At 37.9% G+C, this 19,967-nt stretch overlaps 4 protein-coding genes across 8 annotated transcripts; all 4 read left to right on the forward strand.

Moving 5' to 3' along the window:
* The first annotated feature begins 173 nt into the window (after nucleotides 1-173).
* Nucleotides 174-4,994, forward strand: LOC124074576 (solute carrier family 22 member 7-like). Its single transcript, XM_046417638.1, has 10 exons — nucleotides 174-922; nucleotides 1,172-1,275; nucleotides 1,814-1,968; nucleotides 2,077-2,245; nucleotides 2,339-2,462; nucleotides 2,576-2,685; nucleotides 3,292-3,506; nucleotides 3,595-3,703; nucleotides 3,827-4,033; nucleotides 4,304-4,994. Exons 1-10 carry the CDS (start codon nucleotides 542-544, stop codon nucleotides 4,335-4,337), a joined length of 1,608 nt encoding a protein of 535 aa, XP_046273594.1. The 5' UTR covers nucleotides 174-541; the 3' UTR covers nucleotides 4,338-4,994.
* A 991-nt stretch (nucleotides 4,995-5,985) lies between these two features.
* Nucleotides 5,986-10,076, forward strand: LOC124074569 (solute carrier family 22 member 7-like). The gene is made up of 10 exons (XM_046417625.1): nucleotides 5,986-6,508; nucleotides 6,614-6,717; nucleotides 7,277-7,431; nucleotides 7,681-7,849; nucleotides 8,082-8,205; nucleotides 8,292-8,401; nucleotides 8,950-9,164; nucleotides 9,306-9,414; nucleotides 9,598-9,804; nucleotides 9,887-10,076. The coding sequence occupies exons 1-10, from the start codon at nucleotides 6,128-6,130 to the stop codon at nucleotides 9,927-9,929; spliced, it is 1,617 nt and encodes a 538-aa protein (XP_046273581.1). The 5' UTR covers nucleotides 5,986-6,127; the 3' UTR covers nucleotides 9,930-10,076.
* Nucleotides 10,077-10,228: 152 nt separating this feature from the next.
* Nucleotides 10,229-16,117, forward strand: LOC124074583 (solute carrier family 22 member 7-like). 5 transcript variants are annotated; one of them, XM_046417666.1, is made up of 11 exons: nucleotides 10,229-11,629; nucleotides 11,735-11,838; nucleotides 12,268-12,422; nucleotides 12,895-13,063; nucleotides 13,481-13,604; nucleotides 13,702-13,811; nucleotides 14,369-14,421; nucleotides 14,509-14,583; nucleotides 14,940-15,048; nucleotides 15,409-15,615; nucleotides 15,699-16,117. In XM_046417666.1, the coding sequence occupies exons 1-11, from the start codon at nucleotides 11,249-11,251 to the stop codon at nucleotides 15,718-15,720; spliced, it is 1,509 nt and encodes a 502-aa protein (XP_046273622.1). In that variant the 5' UTR covers nucleotides 10,229-11,248; the 3' UTR covers nucleotides 15,721-16,117. The 5 variants fall into 5 exon arrangements, with proteins under 5 accessions (XP_046273622.1, XP_046273631.1, XP_046273642.1 ...); XM_046417675.1 differs by having other exon boundaries at nucleotides 10,229-11,320; nucleotides 11,404-11,629; nucleotides 14,369-14,583; nucleotides 15,699-15,910; XM_046417686.1 differs by having other exon boundaries at nucleotides 10,229-11,275; nucleotides 11,404-11,629; nucleotides 14,369-14,583; nucleotides 15,699-15,910.
* Nucleotides 16,118-16,137: 20 nt separating this feature from the next.
* LOC124074605 (solute carrier family 22 member 7-like) lies at nucleotides 16,138-19,517 on the forward strand. Its single transcript, XM_046417699.1, has 9 exons — nucleotides 16,138-16,623; nucleotides 16,754-16,857; nucleotides 16,952-17,106; nucleotides 17,267-17,435; nucleotides 17,951-18,074; nucleotides 18,198-18,307; nucleotides 18,474-18,688; nucleotides 18,861-18,969; nucleotides 19,187-19,517. The coding sequence occupies exons 1-9, from the start codon at nucleotides 16,243-16,245 to the stop codon at nucleotides 19,395-19,397; spliced, it is 1,578 nt and encodes a 525-aa protein (XP_046273655.1). The 5' UTR covers nucleotides 16,138-16,242; the 3' UTR covers nucleotides 19,398-19,517.
* Nucleotides 19,518-19,967: the final 450 nt, after the last annotated feature.

The raw sequence follows: 19,967 nt of genomic DNA on the forward strand, positions 1-19,967 counted from the left end.
TCTCTGGCTCCTTGAAAGTGAGAGTCTTTGTAACATTTTGCCAAGGTCACTGTGGCTCAGGACACCTTTAACATACTGCAAACTGGCTGCTGCTCGAGTAAGTAAGTAAGTCTTTATTTATACGGCACTTTTTAAAACCCAGGGTTACAAAGTTCCTCACGTAAAGAAAACTCGCGGAAGAGCGTTAAGCTTGAGAAGTGTTGCAATGTAGGGTAGCTTCCAGTTTAAACCTTTTCTGTGTTCTTCATTACCGAGTGTCTCGACTTTTCTACTATTTTGTCTCATTTGATAGTTTGTTTTTCTGGGGGAACACTGATGAAGAGTTGCTTTGGTTGAGTTATAAACAAGCATGTATGTGTTAAATTTTGGACAGAAAGATTGAGTAATTGCAGTAATTGTGTCTAATCCAATGAAATGCTGCAGAACTTTGTGTGTGTATGTGTGTGTGTGTGGATAATAATTAATATGGTCTAAGTAAATGTGTCTGTCTCCCAACTCCAATTCACATTCAGCTTACTGTTGAGTCTAGGAGCACAGCAAAATGAAATTTGACAGCATACTTCAAGAAATTAATGGATTTGGAAAATTCCAAATCAAGCTAGTCTTGATTCAGATGATTTCCCGAATTGTTCTTCCATGTCACTTCCTGCTGAATAACTTCATGGCGGCCGTTCCCTCTCACCACTGTGACATTGCTGCTCTGGATGATGGAGATGTTTTTAGGAATTTAACTCAGCAACAGAAATTAGCTGTTGGTATTCCTGCAGACCAGGATGGGACACCAAGCTCCTGTCAGATGTTTTCAAAGCCACAATATCAGCATCTGCTAGGCTCAAACAGGAGTGAGGATGCATTCACTGTTCAGTGTCAGAATGGATGGGTTTATGACAACAGCACATTTAAATCTACTTTGGCAACAGAGGTAAGTGTGACTATTATTTCATATAATCTGTGTTTCATTCAAAGGTTATGTTCCTCAAACACATTAAAGACACTTGTATTTGAGAAAAGAATAAGTCAGAAATGCAAGCACATTTCTTAAAACCAAATATCTGTTAACTTTGTGGTTAATATTTTGAAGTAAAACGGAAAAGAAAGAAAAATGTAGTGAAACTGTCAAAGCTGTCATGACTGATTAATGACTTATTTAAATCCTTTGGTTTCTATGCAGTGGGATCTTGTGTGCAGCAGAAAAGGGATGAACAAGGCAACAGCCACCGTTTTCTTCATTGGTGTTATGTTGGGTGCCCCTTTATTTGGGTTTCTCAGTGACAGGTATGATTGGTAATGAAAAAACTAGTATGTCCTCCATACGTCTAAAATGTCACTTTCTGTAACAACTGTCGGATAAGATTAAAATAAAGCTTGAAATATAAACAGAGCTTGTAACAGACCATAATATCATACTACTAATAATAATAATAATACTAACAATAATAATAATGTCACAAACTATGAATGTTATAGGCCTGACTTTTTCAAAACTATACTACAGCAGGTTCCATATAAAACAAAAGGTGTGCAATAAGAATACACATGAAAGAGTCACATTCACAAGAATCACAATGTCTGTCAACATAAAAACCTCACTGTCAGGTAACAAAAATACACCGATTCTTAGTTTCTGGTGATTATACCCTAATGAATAATGTATGAATTCTACATTACATTTAGACAGGTAGATCCCTCAAAATCCTACAGACTGGACCAGGAAAAATAATTAGAAGAACATATGTTTTGCAAAATACACCATATTTTCTGCATTTTGATTATGGAACACAGCTGTTGTTACACCTTTTCTTCATGTAACCAGGCTTGGTCGACGGCCGCTCCTCTTGGTATCTTATTTGTCATCCATGACATTTGCAGTCCTGAGTGCATTCTCCACATCATATATAATGTTCGTCATCATGAGATTTTTCACTGGGATGTCACTGGCAGGAATAACTATCATTACTATTGCTCTGAGTAAGTATGCTAATGCTAAAACAACACTAACCTCAGAGAGGCGGAAAATAGAGCATGTAATGATTGTTCCTATCTGGTTTGACAAAAAATGTGTTGATGTTCCTCCAGACATTGAATGGTGCGGCATTGAACACAGAACCTTTTCTGGTGTAATTATAAGCCTGGATTGGACACTTGGAAACTGGTTTCTGGTTGGAATTGCATACTGTGTTAATGAGTGGCGGATGCTCATCCTAGCAGTGACCTCGCCCCTCATACTGTCTGTCATCGCTTGGTGGTATTTAAGTTTCACATTTTACTCTTTGCAGCACAAAAAGCTGAATTCTGTGAAGTCAGCAAGATCCTGAACACACTGTGTTTGTTACCTCAGGTGGCTTCCAGAGTCTGCAAGATGGCTCTTGGCAAACAGAAAAGCAGATGCAGCCCATCATTACATCACAAAATGTGCTGAGATAAACAACAGAACCAAATGTATGGCCAGCGTCACGCCAAGGGTACATCACAATGTTGTTAACACTTTGGTCAACTCACAATCTCAGATTGATGTCAAGAAAAAAACACTGTCAATTGTTGTGAATGAATCTTTGTGTTTTGTTCTATTTTTCAGGCATTACTGGAATCCGCACAATCTGAAACTATAGATAAGAAGTACACTTTTTTAGATATTTTCAAGACTCCGAATATTAGGAAACTTTCTATATGCTCTGGGGTAGTATGGTAAGTTGTCTCTTTGAACCCCTCTCAATTTCATGAGATGGATTCAAGGAATGGTTCAGGATTTTAGAAAACATGCTTATTTGCTTTCTTGAGAAAATTAATGCCAATCTCATGTTTGTGCCTTAAATATGGAGCTGGAGGTGATTACCTTACCACAGTATAAAGAAGGGGAACCAGCTAGCCTGACTCTGTCTGAAGTTCAAAAATGCATGAGGATATGGACTGCATATGGATTACACAAGTCAGATATGACATGTTATTTAGGAAACTCTCGATGTGCTGATAGCTGGCTTCAGCTCTGTAGTTCAGTCCTCTCATCTGTCTCTAAGAAAGAAAATGAATAAGTGTATTTACCAAAATGTTGAGCTATGCATTTAACACAGTGTGAGTGACATTTAACAAGTGCTGTAAACTCAGTAAACTACAATAATATTAATAAGTACATATGGATGAATTATGTTTAATATATATTGTATTAGTACAATATATTATAATGCAATATAATATATAATCGATGAATGCATACCAAAAGAAACTCCAGTAACATTCCACTATACTGTTATTGTAAGTGCAAGGCTTGTTTCAGTGTTTTATTCCATTTTGTAGGTATGGAGTCGCGTTTACATATTACGGGATAACCTTGAATATCACTGGGTTTGGACTAAACCCATACCTTACGCAATTCATATTTGCATTGATTGAAATGCCAATGAAGATTGGTGTGTACTTCTTCCTGGAGAAAATTGGTCGACGGCCTGGAGAGATGGGAGCCCTGCTGTTAACGGGTTTCTGCCTCTTCATCAACTTGTTTGTTTCAAAAGGTTATTTATTTATTTATTTTTCTTTCTTTCTTTCTTTCTTTCTTTTTAAATGTTAAAACTAAAACTTTTTTCTAAAATTTTTCCTCAGAGAAGTGGGTCATTCGCACTGTTGTGGCAGTTCTTGGAAAAGCAATGTCAGAAGCGTCATTCACAATCATGTACCTCTACACAACTGAGCTCTATCCTACAGTTGTACGGTTAGTTAATAACAAATACATGTAGCAGGTTTGACCACAGACAATCATCTTCTGTTCTGTTGTGACCACATGTACTGTATTGCTGAATAGGTTCACATTAACTCCAGCACTTTGACTTTTCAGACAGAATGGCTTAGGCTACACTTCGTTTGTGGCACGTCTCGGTGTGGCCATATCTCCGCTCATCGTGCTTCTGGAGGACGTGTGGCATCTCCTCCCTGCAGTCACTTACAGTGCAGTGGCGATTGGATGTGGTTTAGTGGCTTCACTCCTGCCTGAAACATTAAACAGCAGACTGCCAGAGTTCATCGAAGATATTGAGAAACCAAGGTAAAGAGAAAATGTGTTAAAGGAAGATTACAGGCAATTCAATATTAAAGCTACTGTAAACATTTAGCCATCTCAGTAAACTTGGTGGCTAAAGAATAATCCAGTCAACCCTTCAAAGGCAAGTGCCTTATGGGTAACTGTAATTTCCCTAAATTGTGCAGTTTACATGCCATCTTCCTACATAATTTTCAGGGTTTAATCACTTGTCTGTGTTTGCTGAGCTCAGTAATCCATGCATTATAAAATGATAAATTTTTGTCTGTGTTGCAGGGTACAGTCAACAAGGAGGAAGGAGATTCAATAAAAACACATTTATTTAGTTATTTATATTTAGTTTGTCCAAAGTATGGTGTTATACAATTTATAAGATTTCTGAATTGATTTCAAGTGAATAATCAGATTAAAAATTATATAATATTTAATTTATAATATATTATAATTATATATTAATAATGAATAGTGAGATGTATTTGTGTATACTGATGGCAAGAAAAAAAAACTAAATGAGCACACATAGGCTGTACACTTCAAATTGAAAAGAATTAGACCACTCTAAACATTTTAGACAGCTCTGGAGGAGCTCAGGATTTATCAGGAGAACAGCTGATTGATTAAATTTTAAGAGATGAACCTGAACAAACTACACATACAGGGATGCACAGCATCCCTCAGTTAAATATTGATGTATTTATTCATATGCAGTCAAATGAAGCTGTTGATGGGACTGAATATGGGTTTACAACGGAAGCAAGGTGGATTTTAACACATCCAGATGTTAAATGTATTGTCTAAATCATGTACAATGCAGAAGACTGCGGAAGAAGTGTAACTGTAAATGTATATGTAGCAATAAAGTTATATTAAATGAAAACGCAAATGTTGGTTTTATTGGAATTAGCATCTTATGGTCCTACACTTGATTAAGTTTTATTATGTCTTGCTGTCATGACACAGGGTGCATGGAACATTTCAGTATGTGTCAGTCCAGTGATAGACTGGCCATCTGCAAAAGATGAACATGTATCATGTCATTTGCCTGCTTAAATCCTTGACAGAAACTTTATGTTCTGATGATAAAGGGTCAAATATCTATTCATTCCAAGTGAATTATCAGATTAGAATAATGCACAGTAAGATGTATTTGTGTATACTGATGGCAAGAAAAAAAAACTAAATGAAAGGCACATGACACATAGGCTGTACAAATCATATTGAAAAGATTTTAGCTTCAAAAATAAACATTTTAGACAGCTCTGGAGGAGCTCAGGATTTACCAGGAGGACAGCTGATTGACTAAATTTTATAAGATGATCCTGAACAAACTACACATCATTTAAATAGTGTCCTAAGAGTGGATAACCTAGTGACATGTTGTTTCTTGGAGGCTGTACTTAGATACTGTGGTGCTTACAGCTAAATGCTAACATCAACATGCTCACAATGATGACGCTAACATGCAGATGTTTAACAGGTACAAAGTTTACCATGTTCACTATCTTAGTGTTATCTTGCTAACATTTGTTAATTAGAACTAAACACAAAGCACAGGTGAGGCTGATGGTGTCTTTAGCTTCACAGATATTTGGCCATAAACCAAAGTATTAGAAAAATGCTTCCAAGTACAGTATATTACTGTGTTAACTTGTTTGTGTGTCCTATTATATGAACTCACAGAGACAAACCTTCAGAGACAAACAAAGTTTACTGTCATAACAATAAAGTTAACAGCACTATGTTAAGTGTGTCAACAACACATAACTTTTAAAGCAGTTTTGAACAAAGATAGTTAATTGTTGAGTCTCATTCCAAGATTGTTCAAGATATGCATAAATAATATCAGGCAGATGAGTCCACACACAGTCCCTTCCAAAGCCTGGCAGAGATAATGATTTATTTTTAAAAATGTGTTACTACTGAGATGCATACTTGAGTGAGCACAAACTGTTCACGTTGCCTTACTGCATATGCACACATAACCAACCTCATTTACTAGCGTGCAAAGCTAACATCTTGGGTACTTTCAGATACATCCCTTTAATCATCTTCTTTGCTCCAAAATTCAAATTTTGAAGGGTTGTAATACTTATTTTCAAAATGAAATTTGATAATGTACTAGCAGAGGTGAATGGCTTTGGGAGGTTCCAGTTTCGGACTATGATCTTGATGGTTATTGCTCGTTTGACTTTGCCTTTTCAGTTTCTGTTAAATAATTTCATTGCGGCTGTTCCCTCTCACCACTGTGACATCAGCTCTCTGGATGATGGAGGTGTTTTTGGGAATTTATCCCAGGCAGAGAGGCTTATTGTTAGTATTCCAGTCCAGGAGGATGGGACTCCAGACTCCTGCCAGATGTTTGCAGAGCCTCAATATCATCTGCTACTCAACTCCTCCAACATCACTGACTTACCCACCGTGTCGTGTCAGAATGGATGGACGTACGATAACACCACCTTCAAGTCCACTCTGGCAACAGAGGTGAGTTTTATTTCTTTCCAGTTACAAAGTGTTAGAATAATAGCAATGCCAAGTTAGTCACTTTATTCTTCACTTCTCTGTGTTTTGTCTGTGTTTCCCTCGCAGTGGGATCTGGTTTGTGACAAGAAAAGACTGAACAGAGCCACGGCCACCATTTTCTTCATAGGGGTCATGTTTGGAGCAGCAGTATTTGGTTATCTCAGTGACAGGTGTCCACTCCCTTAACTCTCAGCTTCTCAAATCTGACACATTTACATCTCTGTGCAGAAAAATTACATACCATATTTATTTTTAAAACAAAAGAGAAAAACTTAGTATTTTTTGCTAGAGTACAATTATTGTTATTACAGTTTTAGCTTTCATTAGACTCTGTGCTTTGGTCTGTTTCACCGTTGCCATCGCAGTTCATTTGTGATGCAAATTGTGCCCTTATGGACAGAAGAGCTCAGCTTGTCCAGTCTGCTCGAAATGTAGATGCACCAACAAAAGAAGCGAATCTAGTACTTGTTATTTGGAAAGTCCCAGGTTAATACACAACTATACACTAATGAAAAGTTGGTGTACAACAAAGTGTCAGTAAGTGCATCTCCGCAGACTCAGACAATAGTTCTGAACCCGTTCCTAACCTTTACCCCAACTATAAAATGAACTCTAACCCGCACATTAAACAATTACAATATAGCGTTCTGAACAAATACTGTACAGGATATTTAAATGTTTATACCTGACCAATTCAATCAATTTATCTATAATTATTTTGTCTCACAGGTTTGGCAGGAAAAGAACACTTCTGGTGTCCTATTTGACAACCACCTTCTTCAGCTTAGCAAGTGCTTTCTCACATAAGTTCGCTATGTTTTGTGCCATGAGGTTCTTTACTGGAGTGGGAATGTCTGGAATAAGTATAATCACTGTAGTCCTGAGTGAGTTTTATGTCATAATATGTGTCTATTTTCTTTAAAGAACTTTATAAAAAACTACCACTGTACTAAATTGACATTCAATTAGAATGTAAAAATTGCTGTGAAGTTTGTTGAAGTGATATGTTGTTCCTTTTCATCTTATTGTTTTATCCATCTTGTGTTTTACCTTCAGTAAGTATTAATTAAAAAACAGATATTACTTCCTGATAAATTGTTAACAGTCTTTGATTTATTATCATCGTTCTTTAGTTATTGAATGGGTGGACATTAAGCATCGCACTGCTGTGGGAACATTAATGAGCCTGGACTGGAGTTTTGGTGCTACTCTGTTACCTGCTGTGGCCTATTGTGTGAATGACTGGCGGTACCTGACTGCCATCATAATCACCCCACTGTTTCTGGCCATGATCTGTTGGTGGTAAGGAAAAATTAATAGTTGATCTTTCATCCCTAACAAACAATTTCTGGTCTTTCAGTTTTTACAGTGTGAAGCATGTGCAGTTGTGTTTTTCAAAAATCAAGTAATTATACCTGTGAGGACATTCAAAACAGTTTTATAATGTTTTTATATGCTTATTCTCTCAAACATTATGACTTCAAGTTTTGATAAAGTAGATATGTGACTCATGAGTTTATATGAAAAATCACAGGTGGCTCCCCGAGTCTGCCAGATGGCTGATAAGTAATGGTAAGGTGAATAGGGCTCATTTTTACCTCAACAAGTGTGCGAAAGTCAATCGCAGAGAGCAGTTCATGGCTGACCTAAGGCCTGAGGTACAAAATTTTATGCAATCTGATCATTTCTAATCAGATATCGACACTCTCTTCCAATCAAATCGGTTTCTTGTTTTCCTCTCCAGGTTCTGTCCAAAGTAATAGTTGTAGAAAATGATAACAGAAAATACTCTTATTTGGACCTTGTGAAGACCCCTAGAATGAAGAGACTAGCTATGCTCTCTGGCATTGTATGGTATGTACATTTCTTTGCTTTTACATAGCTGGTAATTTTTTTAACTTTTACATGTTGAAATAAAGCAAAATCTGTTCAATCCACTGTACATCACTCATTCAACGTAAGAATAACAAACTTTATATAAAAAGGGATGGCAGTTTAAACACAGCTCCTCTGTGTGCCAGGGTAAGTAACCATGGAGTCAGTATGATGAAGTCATATTGTCCTCAAAAACAAAAGTCTTTGCACTATTTTATTTTTTGACTGTTGAAGTAGTCTGTAAGAGATACCTACCAGCCAATCAGGAACTAGTATTTCCTGGGGCAAATTCAAGGATTTAAGGATTCAAGGCGCTTTATTGTCATTTCACACATGTAGAAACATGAGGTGGAACAAAATTAGTTTCCCTGGTCCTGGTATAAGCCCAATAACCTACAAAATGTAATACTATAAATATAAAACAACACTATATAAATATAAAAACAACCGGAATAAAAAAATAGGGATGGCTACAATATTTACAATGGTATTTAAAAATAAAATAGCTGCTTTCTTTCTGTTTGCAGGTTTGCAGTGGCCTGTACGTATTATGGAATCAGTTTGAATGTCACCGGCTTTGGTGTGAACATTTATCTCACCCAGTTCATCTACGGCATTATTGAAATGCCAGGAAAAGCTTTCGTGTTTTTCACCTTGGACAAAATTGGCCGTAGGTTTAATCAGGCTGGAGCGCTAGTTATGACTGGACTGTGTATAGTGTGCAACATGTTTATCCCTCAAGGTAAATGATTAATTCAGGTGTGTGCCTCTTTGAAACAGCATGTCTGTAGTAGTGTTGTGAATAGTCAAATTCTACACAGAGTGGCTTTAAATATAACAAAAGTTGGGGATAAAATGTCCTTTCACAACTTTTTCTTCTCAGCTAAGGGGGAGTTTCGCACAGCTGTGGGAGCTTTGGGCAAAATGTTTTCAGAGGCATCTTTTACAACTGTATTTCTGTACACTACAGAGCTTTACCCCACAGTAATGAGGTGAGTAATTTATTTAATAAAGGGCTTCCAATGTCCACATTTACAAACAGCACCAATATCCAAAGGCCTTTTCCAAGAAACATGTTTGCTGAGACATCTGGATAACTTAACATCCTGACCATGAGGTTACATCCCAAACTGATTGCCCCTGAATGTTACAAATTTGTATTTTTGATCACACAGGCAAAATGGATTAGGGTTCTGCTCCTTCGTGGCCCGTATGGGCGTGTCCATATCCCCCCTGATCATGCTTCTTGAAGAAGTGTGGGACCATTTGCCAAGTACTATTTTCTCCCTGGTGGCTTTTGCTGGAGGTCTGTCAGCTTCCCTCCTTCCTGAGACAAAAAATGTTCGTCTACCAGAGACTATTGAGGATGTGGAACAGACAAGGTATGAGGCATTAATTTGGATTTGCATCCAAACATTCAAATGAGAGTTCAGTTTTAAAATGAAGATGTAATCTGTGTTTCAGAGGAAGATCAGTCTCCACAGCCAAGGAGAAGTCTCCACCCTAAATTTTGTCTTCAAAGCATCCTAAAGATTGAAGAAAGTTGAAATGCGGCAAATGTCAGTGGTGTTTTCAACAATAAAATGATAAGCTTGCAAGAGTTTCTTAAGTTCACAAAATCTAAATGACTTTTTCAATAAATGTAATCTGATTGTACCATATTCCTGATTCTTGACTGATTTTCTGCTTTGCACTTCATTAGAAAGAGGATATTTTTTAAAAGAGTGAAGAAGCTGCAGGGACAGAAAGTGATATAGGAGTCAGTCTTTAGTCTTTAGTTAGAAAGTTACTGTATCAAGACTGTGCAGTTCTAGATGACAAACTAGATGACCATGGCAAGCCAGTTTCTCTCCTTAGATGATATTAAATATGCTGTACATCCTAATTCTTTTTACAGAGTAGGTCATATGAGACTCAAGTCATGATCTTTGACCTTGACCAACAGTCTTAACAAAAATATGCCTAACATTTTGACCTGGCCTGAGTCAGGAATTTGCCTCTTTCAATACAGGAATATTACATCATCATCAGTATAACACAAGTACGCTGAAAAATGTTGTATGCTTTTATATCCTAATGCCCTGATTTGCGTAAGGCCATGTTCGTCTGCCTAAATACCACAGGTATTGCAATTTTTAGTGCAATTATACTAGCTGCCAAAGTTTTTGGACTAAAGTTAAAGTACTAATTACTATAAGGCACTTGATCGTGTAAAGGAACGTCACCTGAAAGTACAACCAGCACCAGCGCTACTAACTTAATGTTTTCCTTCTCCTGACTGGTGATACAGTGAGAAAGACAGTGAAGATATTGCAAAAAATAGAATAGGATATTCATGTAACAGAACGAACAAGGTGTACAATACTACAATGTAAGATAAGTAATCTACAAAGAATCTCCAGAAACATGTGGTAGAGTTTAAGTCTGTCTTGCTTGATGGCATCCCAGTGACTGTTGTGGAGCAGCATTAGTTTGTCTGTTCAATTTAGACCTCCTTCTTCCTGCTCGTTAGGTCAATTTAAGTTGTAGATTTATGTGTAGTGTATAAGATGACTTGCTGTTTTCAAAGACTGTGGACCACTAAGGTTGACTGAGCTTACATTGTCTGTTTGGACTCTTTACTACACATTCACACATTCTCATAATAATTATTCCCTACTTGCACATTCTCATAGATGATCATTAACCAAAGCAATCAGCAGCATACAATGTGACAGAAGCTCACTTTCAAACTAACAACTTACATGAGTTGTGTTTCTGATAAATTCTACTTTTCTCCATCAAGAACATATTTCCTATTATTATTTTTCTTTTGCTTTTTTGAACATGAAGTTTGTTGATATACTAGAAGAGGTGAATGGCTTTGGGAGGTTCCAACTGAGGATGATCTTCTTGATGGTAATTCCTCGCTTGACTTTGCCTTTTCACTTTCTGCTAAATAATTTCATTGTGGCTGTTCCCTCTCACCACTGTGACATCAGCTCTCTGGATGATGGAGGTGTTTTTGGGAATTTATCCCAGGCAGAGAGGCTTATTGTTAGTATTCCAGTCCAGGAGGATGGGACTCCAGACTCCTGCCAGATGTTTGTAAAGCCTCAGTTTCATCTGCTACTCAACTCCTCCAACATCACTGACTTACCCACCGTGTCGTGTCAGAACGGATGGACGTACGATAACACCACCTTCAAGTCCACTCTGGCAACAGAGGTGAGTTTTATTTCTTTCCAGTTACAAAGTGTTAGAATAATAGCAATGCCAAGTTAGTCACTTTATTCTTCACTTCTCTGTGTTTTGTCTGTGTTTCCCTCACAGTGGGATCTGGTTTGTGACAAGAAAAGACTGAACAGAGCCACGGCCACTATTTTCTTCACAGGGGTCATGTTTGGAGCAGCAGTATTTGGTTATCTCAGTGACAGGTACCCTCAACTCTGAACTCTGAATTAACTTCCATTTCATGGTTGTTGATTTACACCACATTGTAAAATAGGTGTTTTTGAATTAACACTAACACTAAAAATAATAATTTCAATTTTCAACTTGTTAGGCAGATAGTCCAAAGGCCACTGTTCCTCCCTATATCTCCGACTTCCCTATGTTGATCTAACCTGGCCTAAGATGGTTCTGTTCTAATCACAACCTTATTCTACATCAACATGTTGAACATCTACTGACTGCTCTTCATGTTAATACTGCTTCTAGAAGTCAGACAAAAAAATAGCATTTGTTTGTACAAGTAAAGTCTTACAGTTACACGAAGAAGATCCTGTAAGTATCTAAGATAACGTATGAAAATTATTAATTTTTTTAATCTGACTAGTGTTAATCTGTAATCAATCTGTCTGCAGGTTTGGCAGGAAAAGCACGATTCTGGTCTCCTACATATTAACCACCATCTTTGGATTTGCAAGTGCTTTCTCATATCATCTTGCCACGTTTGCTGTCATGAGGTTCCTCACTGGATTTGGAATTTCGGGAGTCAACATAATCGCCATGGTTCTTTGGAAGTTTGATCTCATGGCATATCTTTGTCTATTCAAACCAAATGAATAAACATATAATTGAAAAGTAGTAATTCATAGAAGACCTTAAAACACATTATTATTCATTATTTATTCTGGAGGTAAATGCTCAAATTGAGATCAGCTGAAGGTTTCTTTTTCATTTCTAACAATTCTCATTAAAAATCTCAGTGTTATGTGCATGTAATTAGAGTTATTTTATGACTTGTCGAGTCACGTAAGTGACAGAGCACAGTAAAAACAGAATTTACTTTGGCTTTTAAAACCTTGCACTGACAAAAGTCAAACAACAAATTCTTTTAATGTGTGTTCTTATCCATCAATTAAAATGAATCAACTCACTGACTGAAACCCAGCACACCACAGTCTGCACGAAGCAAATTGTTGTACATGATTATCTCGTAAGCTCTGATATTCTGTCAGATTTGATTTATTGGTCATTCCTCATCACAGGTCTTGAATGGGTGGACGTCAAGCATCGCACTGCGGTTGGAATCTTATTGACCCTGGACTGGACTGTTTGTGCTACCCTGCTACCTGCTGTGGCGTATTTTGTGAATGACTGGAGGTATCTCACTGTTGCAGCAACTACCCCGCTGTTTCTGGCAATGTTCTCTTGGTGGTAAGAAAAAAGGACTAAATTGAGCATCTAGCTGTAACAAGCACTTTGTTACGATTGTTCAAGCAAAGGCAAATCTGATGCAGTTCAAACGGTTTAAAAGGCAGCGTACGTGGTGAGGCAAGCAAGGGTCAAACACAGATGAAAACGAAGGAACAGGCAAAAGTCCAAAACTAAGAAAACAGGCAAGCTCCAGGAAAACACTATGGCAGACACAAGGGAAGGCTGAAATGCTTGATTTGGTAAGAAGATGAGCTGGCAAACTAAATACATTAGCGAGGGAAAGGGAAAACCAAACAACAATCGCAAAAGCAGGAAGTATTAAACAAAACATGACACATAATGTAATGAACTTTCAAACACGTACAACAACATACTAAACCCAATTTCCTGACTGTGTCCTTTATTAAACTGTCACAGGTGGGTACCTGAGTCTGCCCGATGGTTGATAAATGACGGACAGATGGACAGGGCTCATTTTTACCTACACAAGTGTGCAAAGGTGAACCACAGAGAGCAGTTCATGGCTGACCTAAATCCTGAGGTACAAAATCTATAAGACCTATTATTAATCTTTAGTCGGTCACTGATATTCCATGTGCTGTCATAATCTGACAAATGGTTCTGTTTTTACCCTCCAGCTCCTGCCCAAAGAAATACAATTAGAAAATGAAAACAGAAAATATTCCTATTTGGACCTTGTGAAGACCCCCAGAATGAGAACACTCACTCTGCTTACTGGCATTTTGTGGTATACAACTCTTTTGTTCAGCTTTAAACAACAGACACCTGCTAAAGCCCGCAAAATATATAATACATGTACTTAAACATTAACTAGTGGATAAGAGTTTCAGAACAGCCTCTTATGATAATACGCTGTGCGTTGTCCTGATATGGAAAATAACTTTTTGAAACTTCATTGTTTATTTTATTATTTTCTTCAACTAATGGCCTGGAACATTTCACCACAATGCAGCTGTTGATTGATAAGGTGGCACTGCTATGGTTATCTGCTTGTTATCTTGTCCTCAGGCTCTCCCTAATGATGCAATACGCAACAAGTAAATATATAATATAATGCTGTAACAGATTGGTGTATATTAGTGACAAAATTCTATGAAGTGGCAAAGTGACACAGTAATGAGCTTGTGAGTTCAACTGTAGACCAGTTCTGTGGATAAAATGCTGACTCACATTATTTTGATGTGTCCACTTTTATACAACATTATCATTATTTTCTGTTGAGCTGTTGTGTACTTTTTTAAGATTGTTAATATTTAATTAAAAGTGTAATCCTTCTGTTTATAGGTTCGGGGTATCTTGTACGTATTATGGAATCAGCTTAAACGTTGCTGACTTTGGTGCGAACATTTATCTCACACAGTTTATCTACGGCGCTATTGAAATTCCAGCAAAAACCTTCATCTTTTTCACTTTGAACAAAGTAGGCCGAAGGTTGAATGAAGCTGGAACAGTCATTCTGACTGGACTGTGTATATTCTGCAACATGTTTATCCCTCAAGGTAAATGATTAATTTCCACCTGCATTTCTTTAGAATAAGACTGTGGTTTGGCTGCTACTATAACAGCTTCAGTAACAACAGAAATCAATTAAAAAACCAACACATCTGTCAACTGCAGCATTCAAAGACATTGAGTTAAAAAACAGAGGTGTAATTCTCTGGCTAGAAAAATTCTGCAATCCCCCATTCACCCAGTGGGAAAGCATTCAGAAGTGATCATTGTTTGTACAACTACTTGATCAGATATGTTAAAATAAGAAGTATTTTTTTATGACTTGCAAGCTTCATTGCAGTAATAAAAACACTCAGAAATGACTGTACCGAATAAGGATTACTGATTATTATTTTGTTTCCAGATATGATGCTCGTTCGGACAGCTGTGGGAAGTTTGGGAAAAATGTTTTCAGAGGCGTCATTTGTAATTGTGGTTCTGTACACATCAGAGCTTTACCCTACAGTAATGAGGTTAGTTAAATATCTGATACAAACCTTAGTTCTTTCAGCTCTCTCCAGGTGTCTGACCACTCTCTTTCTAAAAGTGCATATTTACCTTGCAAAGAAAAAAACTCATTTTGACTACTGGCATTCAGTCCTTTCTGTCATGACCACATGTTAAGGGTTAAATGCAAAATGAGAGAAAATCGAGAGTTTCCCCTTCAGGTTTAGCTCATTCTTCACCACATCAGTGCCATGCAACATCCAGATTATTGCGTTTGAGGGTTCAGCAAAGTTATCCAGATCAACTGCTCCTTGGAACAGGCCCCTGGTTGGTATAAACTGAAAGGCTTTCTCTGCAGTCTGAAATCGTGTATTTCTGTTACACAGGCAAAGCGGATTGGGTTACTGCTCCTTCATGGCCCTGATAGGTGTGTCTGTATCCCCTCTGATCATGGTTCTTGAAGAAGTGTGGCTCCCCCTACCAAGTCTTGCTTTTTCACTGCTGGCTTTTGCTGCAGGACTCTCAGCCTGTTCACTCTCAGAGACTCAAAATGCTTGCCTACCAGAAACCATTGAAGACGTGGAGCAGACAAGGTACTGGGCCTTATTTTGATTTGAATTTAACTGGCTTACATGAACATAATGTTTTAAAGCTTGGACTTTTTTGTGTTTCAGAGGATGATGAGCATGGACATTTGATGATACATCTTCTACTTAATTGTTTTCTCCATGGCAACAAATATCCCAATATGATGCTGGATAATATGATGTTAATATGTGAAAATAAAACTCTAACCACTCTGTGTATAAATGCATATTTTTTAAATATACTGTTTAAAACAAGTATGATCTTATTGGTTAAAAATACCAGCAATTCCTGGCACTTTCTGTGTTGTAATGCAATAAAAAGATGACACTTTGTAAAGCAATTCAGTAAAATGATGACTCATTTCACATGTTGAGGATCCTGCTTTAATTTTTACCACAAATTCATACTGTTCCACCGTCACAAAGACAAAGTTATTTTAGTGGTTAAGTGAGGTAAAATATTAACCAATTTCAACTCTAATACAGAAACCCTGAAAAGGCAAAGGTTGTCTTGTGAAGCGCTCAGAAACAGCTTTACTGTCTGTTTCTTTATAGTGTACAGGCATCGGCCAGTTAATTTTTTTTGCTTATCAATTTCAAAGGAAGACATTTTGCACACACTGGGAGACCACAATGAGGTTTGAGGACATTCTTGATGATATTAATGGCTTTGGACGATTTCAGGTGATGATCATTGTGATCAGCTTCATTGGCCGCTTCACATTGCCCTGCCACTTCATGCTGAACAACTTCATAGCAGCTGTTCCCTCTCACCACTGCGACATCAGCTCTCTGGATGATGGAGGAGCTTTTAGGAACTTGTCCCAGGCAGAGAGGCTGGTTGTTAGTATCCCAGTCCAGGAGGATGGGACTCCAGACTCCTGTCAGATGTTTGCAGAGCTTCAGTATCATCTGCTGCTCAATTCCTCCAACATCACTGATCTACAGACTGTGCCATGCCAGACTGGATGGGTGTATGATTACTCCCTTTTCAAGTCTACACTGACTTCAGAGGTGAGCTTCATTTCTTTTCATTGGGCAAATAAAGTATACTTTTTTCACCATCATAAACAGATTTTAAGAAGATACCATGTCATCTCAAAGAACAGAGATGTCTTATGCCCTCTTTATATGTTCGTACAAGTGGGACCTGGTGTGTGACAGAAGAGGGAAAAACAAAGCAACTGCCACCATCTTCTTTGTTGGAGTGATGTTTGGAGCCATGTCCTTTGGAAGTCTGAGCGACAGGTACTGCAGCTTGACATTCTGCTTCTAACTTTGATGACCCAGTGTTTAAAAGCATCAATATAATTAAATTTGGAGGCTCTCTGACTCTCCACAGGTATGGCCGAAGGATCATGCTGTTGGTGTCGTACCTGTCTGGAATGCTTTTCGCTGTTGCTAGTGCTTTCTCAACAACCTATGTGATGTTTGCGGTGCTGAGGTTCTTCACCGGGTTTTGTATCACTGGCATCGTCATTGTCTCAGCAGTCCTCAGTAAGTATATATTTTAATTTTTGTGGTGAACAGTTAATCAGAATGTGTTCACCTCTTAAGCTACCAAACACCGGTCTACATTAAATAAAAATGTACACATACCAAAGTCTTTCTGAAAGTTTTGATTGTTGCAAAGTGATGAGGTGTTTGTTCTCTGCAGGCGTGGAGTGGGTGGACATAAAGCACAGGAAACTAGTGGGAGTAATTGACAGCCTATCCTGGACATTTGGGAACACAGTATTTGCAGTTATTGCTTACTTTGTGACTGACTGGCGGTGGCTTATTGTTAGTGTCACCTCCCCTCTGATCTTGGCCATCATCATGTGGAGGTATGACTCAAAAGCTCAGATCATTAGTTCAACAAAAGCCATGTCTGGAGATATGAGTGATTACGTTACATTTGAATGGCGGGTAGGCAGGTATGGCTTTGAAGATAAATGTGGTAAAATAATAAAATTTGTGAACTCCACTTTAATAAGGCAATGTCTCCTGAAAATTCAACAGCGGTTTAAGAGCAAATGCACAAGAGTGAAGGCAAAATCAAGAGCAATACATAATCCTACAAAACAGCTAATGAGGATTCGACAGACTAAATAATCACACTAAAATTTTGTAATTTGGTCCCTTCTGATATTTTCTGCCATGTTCGAGATTTGTTGTCCAAGTCCTGATAGGATCAAATCACGGGAATGTTTGTGCTGCGCTTGTACCCAGCTGAGATTAAATACATACTGTAGGTTAGGTTCATACTATTCTCTGCATTCATTTTTAATGTAAACATGCAATAGAACTCATTGCAATGTAATACATCCATATTAAAAGATGCCTTTGTTTTCACCATTAGGTGGATGCCAGAGTCGGCAAGGTGGCTCATTGCCAATGGAAAGTTCGAGCAAGCTCAGATGTATTTGAAGAAATGCGCCAAGATGAACCAAACAGAGAAGTTAATTGACACAATTACAACAGAGGTCAGCATATTGCACATGATAGTTAAGTCAATAGAACTAATGCAAGTCAACAACACAGCTTCTGACATCTTTTGACTTGTGATCACATGGTTTAAAGTATAATACTGCTCTGCATTCTTTCAGACACTGTCAAACATTGTTTTGACCGAGAAAAGAGATCGGACCTATTCCTACCTCGATCTGTTGAGAACACCCAAAATGAGAAAACTGGCCTTTACCACTGGTACAGTTTGGTCCGTATACCCAATGGCACTGTGTTCAATAATTTTAGATTGTTAAAATATCTCACATTTCAGTCGTATAGTACAGATTTACATTTTAAAAGATACAGATGAATAGTTCTGACTGGATATAAACAGACAAACATCAAATCGATTTAACGACTTTCTCTTCCCCCAGGTTTTGTGTGGCAACTACATTTTACGGCATCAGCTTCAACATCACAGGCTTCGGGCTCAGCATCCATCTTACTCAGTTTACCTATGCTTTAATTGAGCTTCCAGCCAAGATATCGCTTTACTACTTACTGGATAAGACAGGCAGACGATCCACTGAGGTGGGAGCTCTGCTGTTGGCCGCCGCCTGCCTTGGGATCAACATCGTAGTACCGAAAGGTTAGAGTTCATTAATGTCCACAGACTTACATCCAAGCTTTAGGTTATTGGCTTGAAAATGTGTCAGTAGAGCTTACAGTCACTACTCACAGGGATATACAGCAAGGAATTCTGGTATTATCAGCAACTGTAATGCAAAGTCATCCTTCACTTACTCGTGTCTCGTTTTCAGATATGTCTGTTGTCAGAACAGTGGTGGCGGTCATTGGAAAAGGGTTTTCTTCGGCATCCTTTGCAACAATTGTGCTCTACAGTTCTGAGCTCTATCCCACTGTAGTAAGGTAAGTAAGCATTTCATCTTTTTCTTATTAATCTGAACATCACATTTTTTTTTAGATTTTTATCATAGAGCATATACAGATCCATATCAACACTGGATATTCAAGAGATTTGCTTTTTGGTGCCTTAAAGTCATAACATCATCATTTAGGGCTGAAGTTACACTGTCTATTGTGATTAAGCAGTATCTATGAATGTTTTTATTATTATAATATTTAGGCAGAACGGTATGGGCTACAACTCCTTCATGGCTCGACTTGGCGTAGCCGTGGCTCCTCTGATCCTCTTACTGGACGAGGTGTGGAAGGACCTGCCCCAGGTTGTCCTGTGCTCTGCAGCTGTACTGGGGGGAATAGCGGCAAGAACGCTGTCAGAGACACGCAACCGGTGCCTGCCAGAGACCATTGAGGATATTGAACAGCAGTGGTAGTGAACGCAGTCACTGGCATCGGTGCATATTCAGACATCTAATTGTTTTAGTAGTTCAGTTAATATATACTAGCAGAATTATGTGAATTTTGTGGACACTGTGAACACTGTTCATAGTACTCTCCAGTAGCTTAATACATGCCCTTGTTTCTTGTTCTTTTCTATCTTGCTATTTACTTTTTTTTTTTAATTTTTATCGTGATCCTTCATGTGGATCCTGACCCACTGTGTACAATATGTACTACTGTGATAAAGTGTTTCAATGAAAAGCATTTCTGACCTGACTTTTGTTTCCAAAATACACTCAGTATTTTATCTGCACTTCACCTTTATCAGTATCACCAGCTGGCTCATTTTAGGTAGATGGCTGCTCAGAATGGATCCATTATCTATTATTCTGAGAAAGTAATGTACTTATGTACTGTAAACTATCCTCTTTTCAATACTTACCTACATTTAAACTAGTAGTTTCTATCATGTCAAATATAAACAACCAAATTAACTCAACACCTCATTGGGGACCACACTAATATTTCAGTGCCAGGCTTTACTAATTAATAGGCACACAGAA

This window comes from Scatophagus argus, chromosome 2 (genome assembly GCF_020382885.2).
Source record: "Scatophagus argus isolate fScaArg1 chromosome 2, fScaArg1.pri, whole genome shotgun sequence".
NCBI classification, from domain to species: Eukaryota; Metazoa; Chordata; class Actinopteri; family Scatophagidae; genus Scatophagus; species Scatophagus argus.

What these genes read in the sequence shown, in the direction of transcription:
- LOC124074576 (XM_046417638.1), top strand. Translation starts at nt 542, where the DNA reads ATGAAATTTGACAGCATACTTCAAGAAATTAATGGATTTGGAAAATTC. An exon ending in TATCATTACTATTGCTCTGA is followed by an intron (nt 1,969 to 2,076) that starts GTAAGTATGCTA and finishes ATGTTCCTCCAG; the next exon opens with ACATTGAATGGTGCGGCATT. An exon ending in CAACTTGTTTGTTTCAAAAG is followed by an intron (nt 3,507 to 3,594) that starts GTTATTTATTTA and finishes ATTTTTCCTCAG; the next exon opens with AGAAGTGGGTCATTCGCACT.
- LOC124074569 (XM_046417625.1), top strand. Translation starts at nt 6,128, where the DNA reads ATGAAATTTGATAATGTACTAGCAGAGGTGAATGGCTTTGGGAGGTTC. An exon ending in TTTGGTTATCTCAGTGACAG is followed by an intron (nt 6,718 to 7,276) that starts GTGTCCACTCCC and finishes TTTGTCTCACAG; the next exon opens with GTTTGGCAGGAAAAGAACAC. An exon ending in GAGGATGTGGAACAGACAAG is followed by an intron (nt 9,805 to 9,886) that starts GTATGAGGCATT and finishes TCTGTGTTTCAG; the next exon opens with AGGAAGATCAGTCTCCACAG.
- LOC124074583 (XM_046417652.1), top strand. Translation starts at nt 11,249, where the DNA reads ATGAAGTTTGTTGATATACTAGAAGAGGTGAATGGCTTTGGGAGGTTC. An exon ending in CATAATCGCCATGGTTCTTT is followed by an intron (nt 12,423 to 12,894) that starts GGAAGTTTGATC and finishes TCCTCATCACAG; the next exon opens with GTCTTGAATGGGTGGACGTC. An exon ending in CTTTACCCTACAGTAATGAG is followed by an intron (nt 15,049 to 15,408) that starts GTTAGTTAAATA and finishes TCTGTTACACAG; the next exon opens with GCAAAGCGGATTGGGTTACT.
- LOC124074605 (XM_046417699.1), top strand. Translation starts at nt 16,243, where the DNA reads ATGAGGTTTGAGGACATTCTTGATGATATTAATGGCTTTGGACGATTT. An exon ending in AGTCTACACTGACTTCAGAG is followed by an intron (nt 16,624 to 16,753) that starts GTGAGCTTCATT and finishes TGTTCGTACAAG; the next exon opens with TGGGACCTGGTGTGTGACAG. An exon ending in TTTGGAAGTCTGAGCGACAG is followed by an intron (nt 16,858 to 16,951) that starts GTACTGCAGCTT and finishes GACTCTCCACAG; the next exon opens with GTATGGCCGAAGGATCATGC.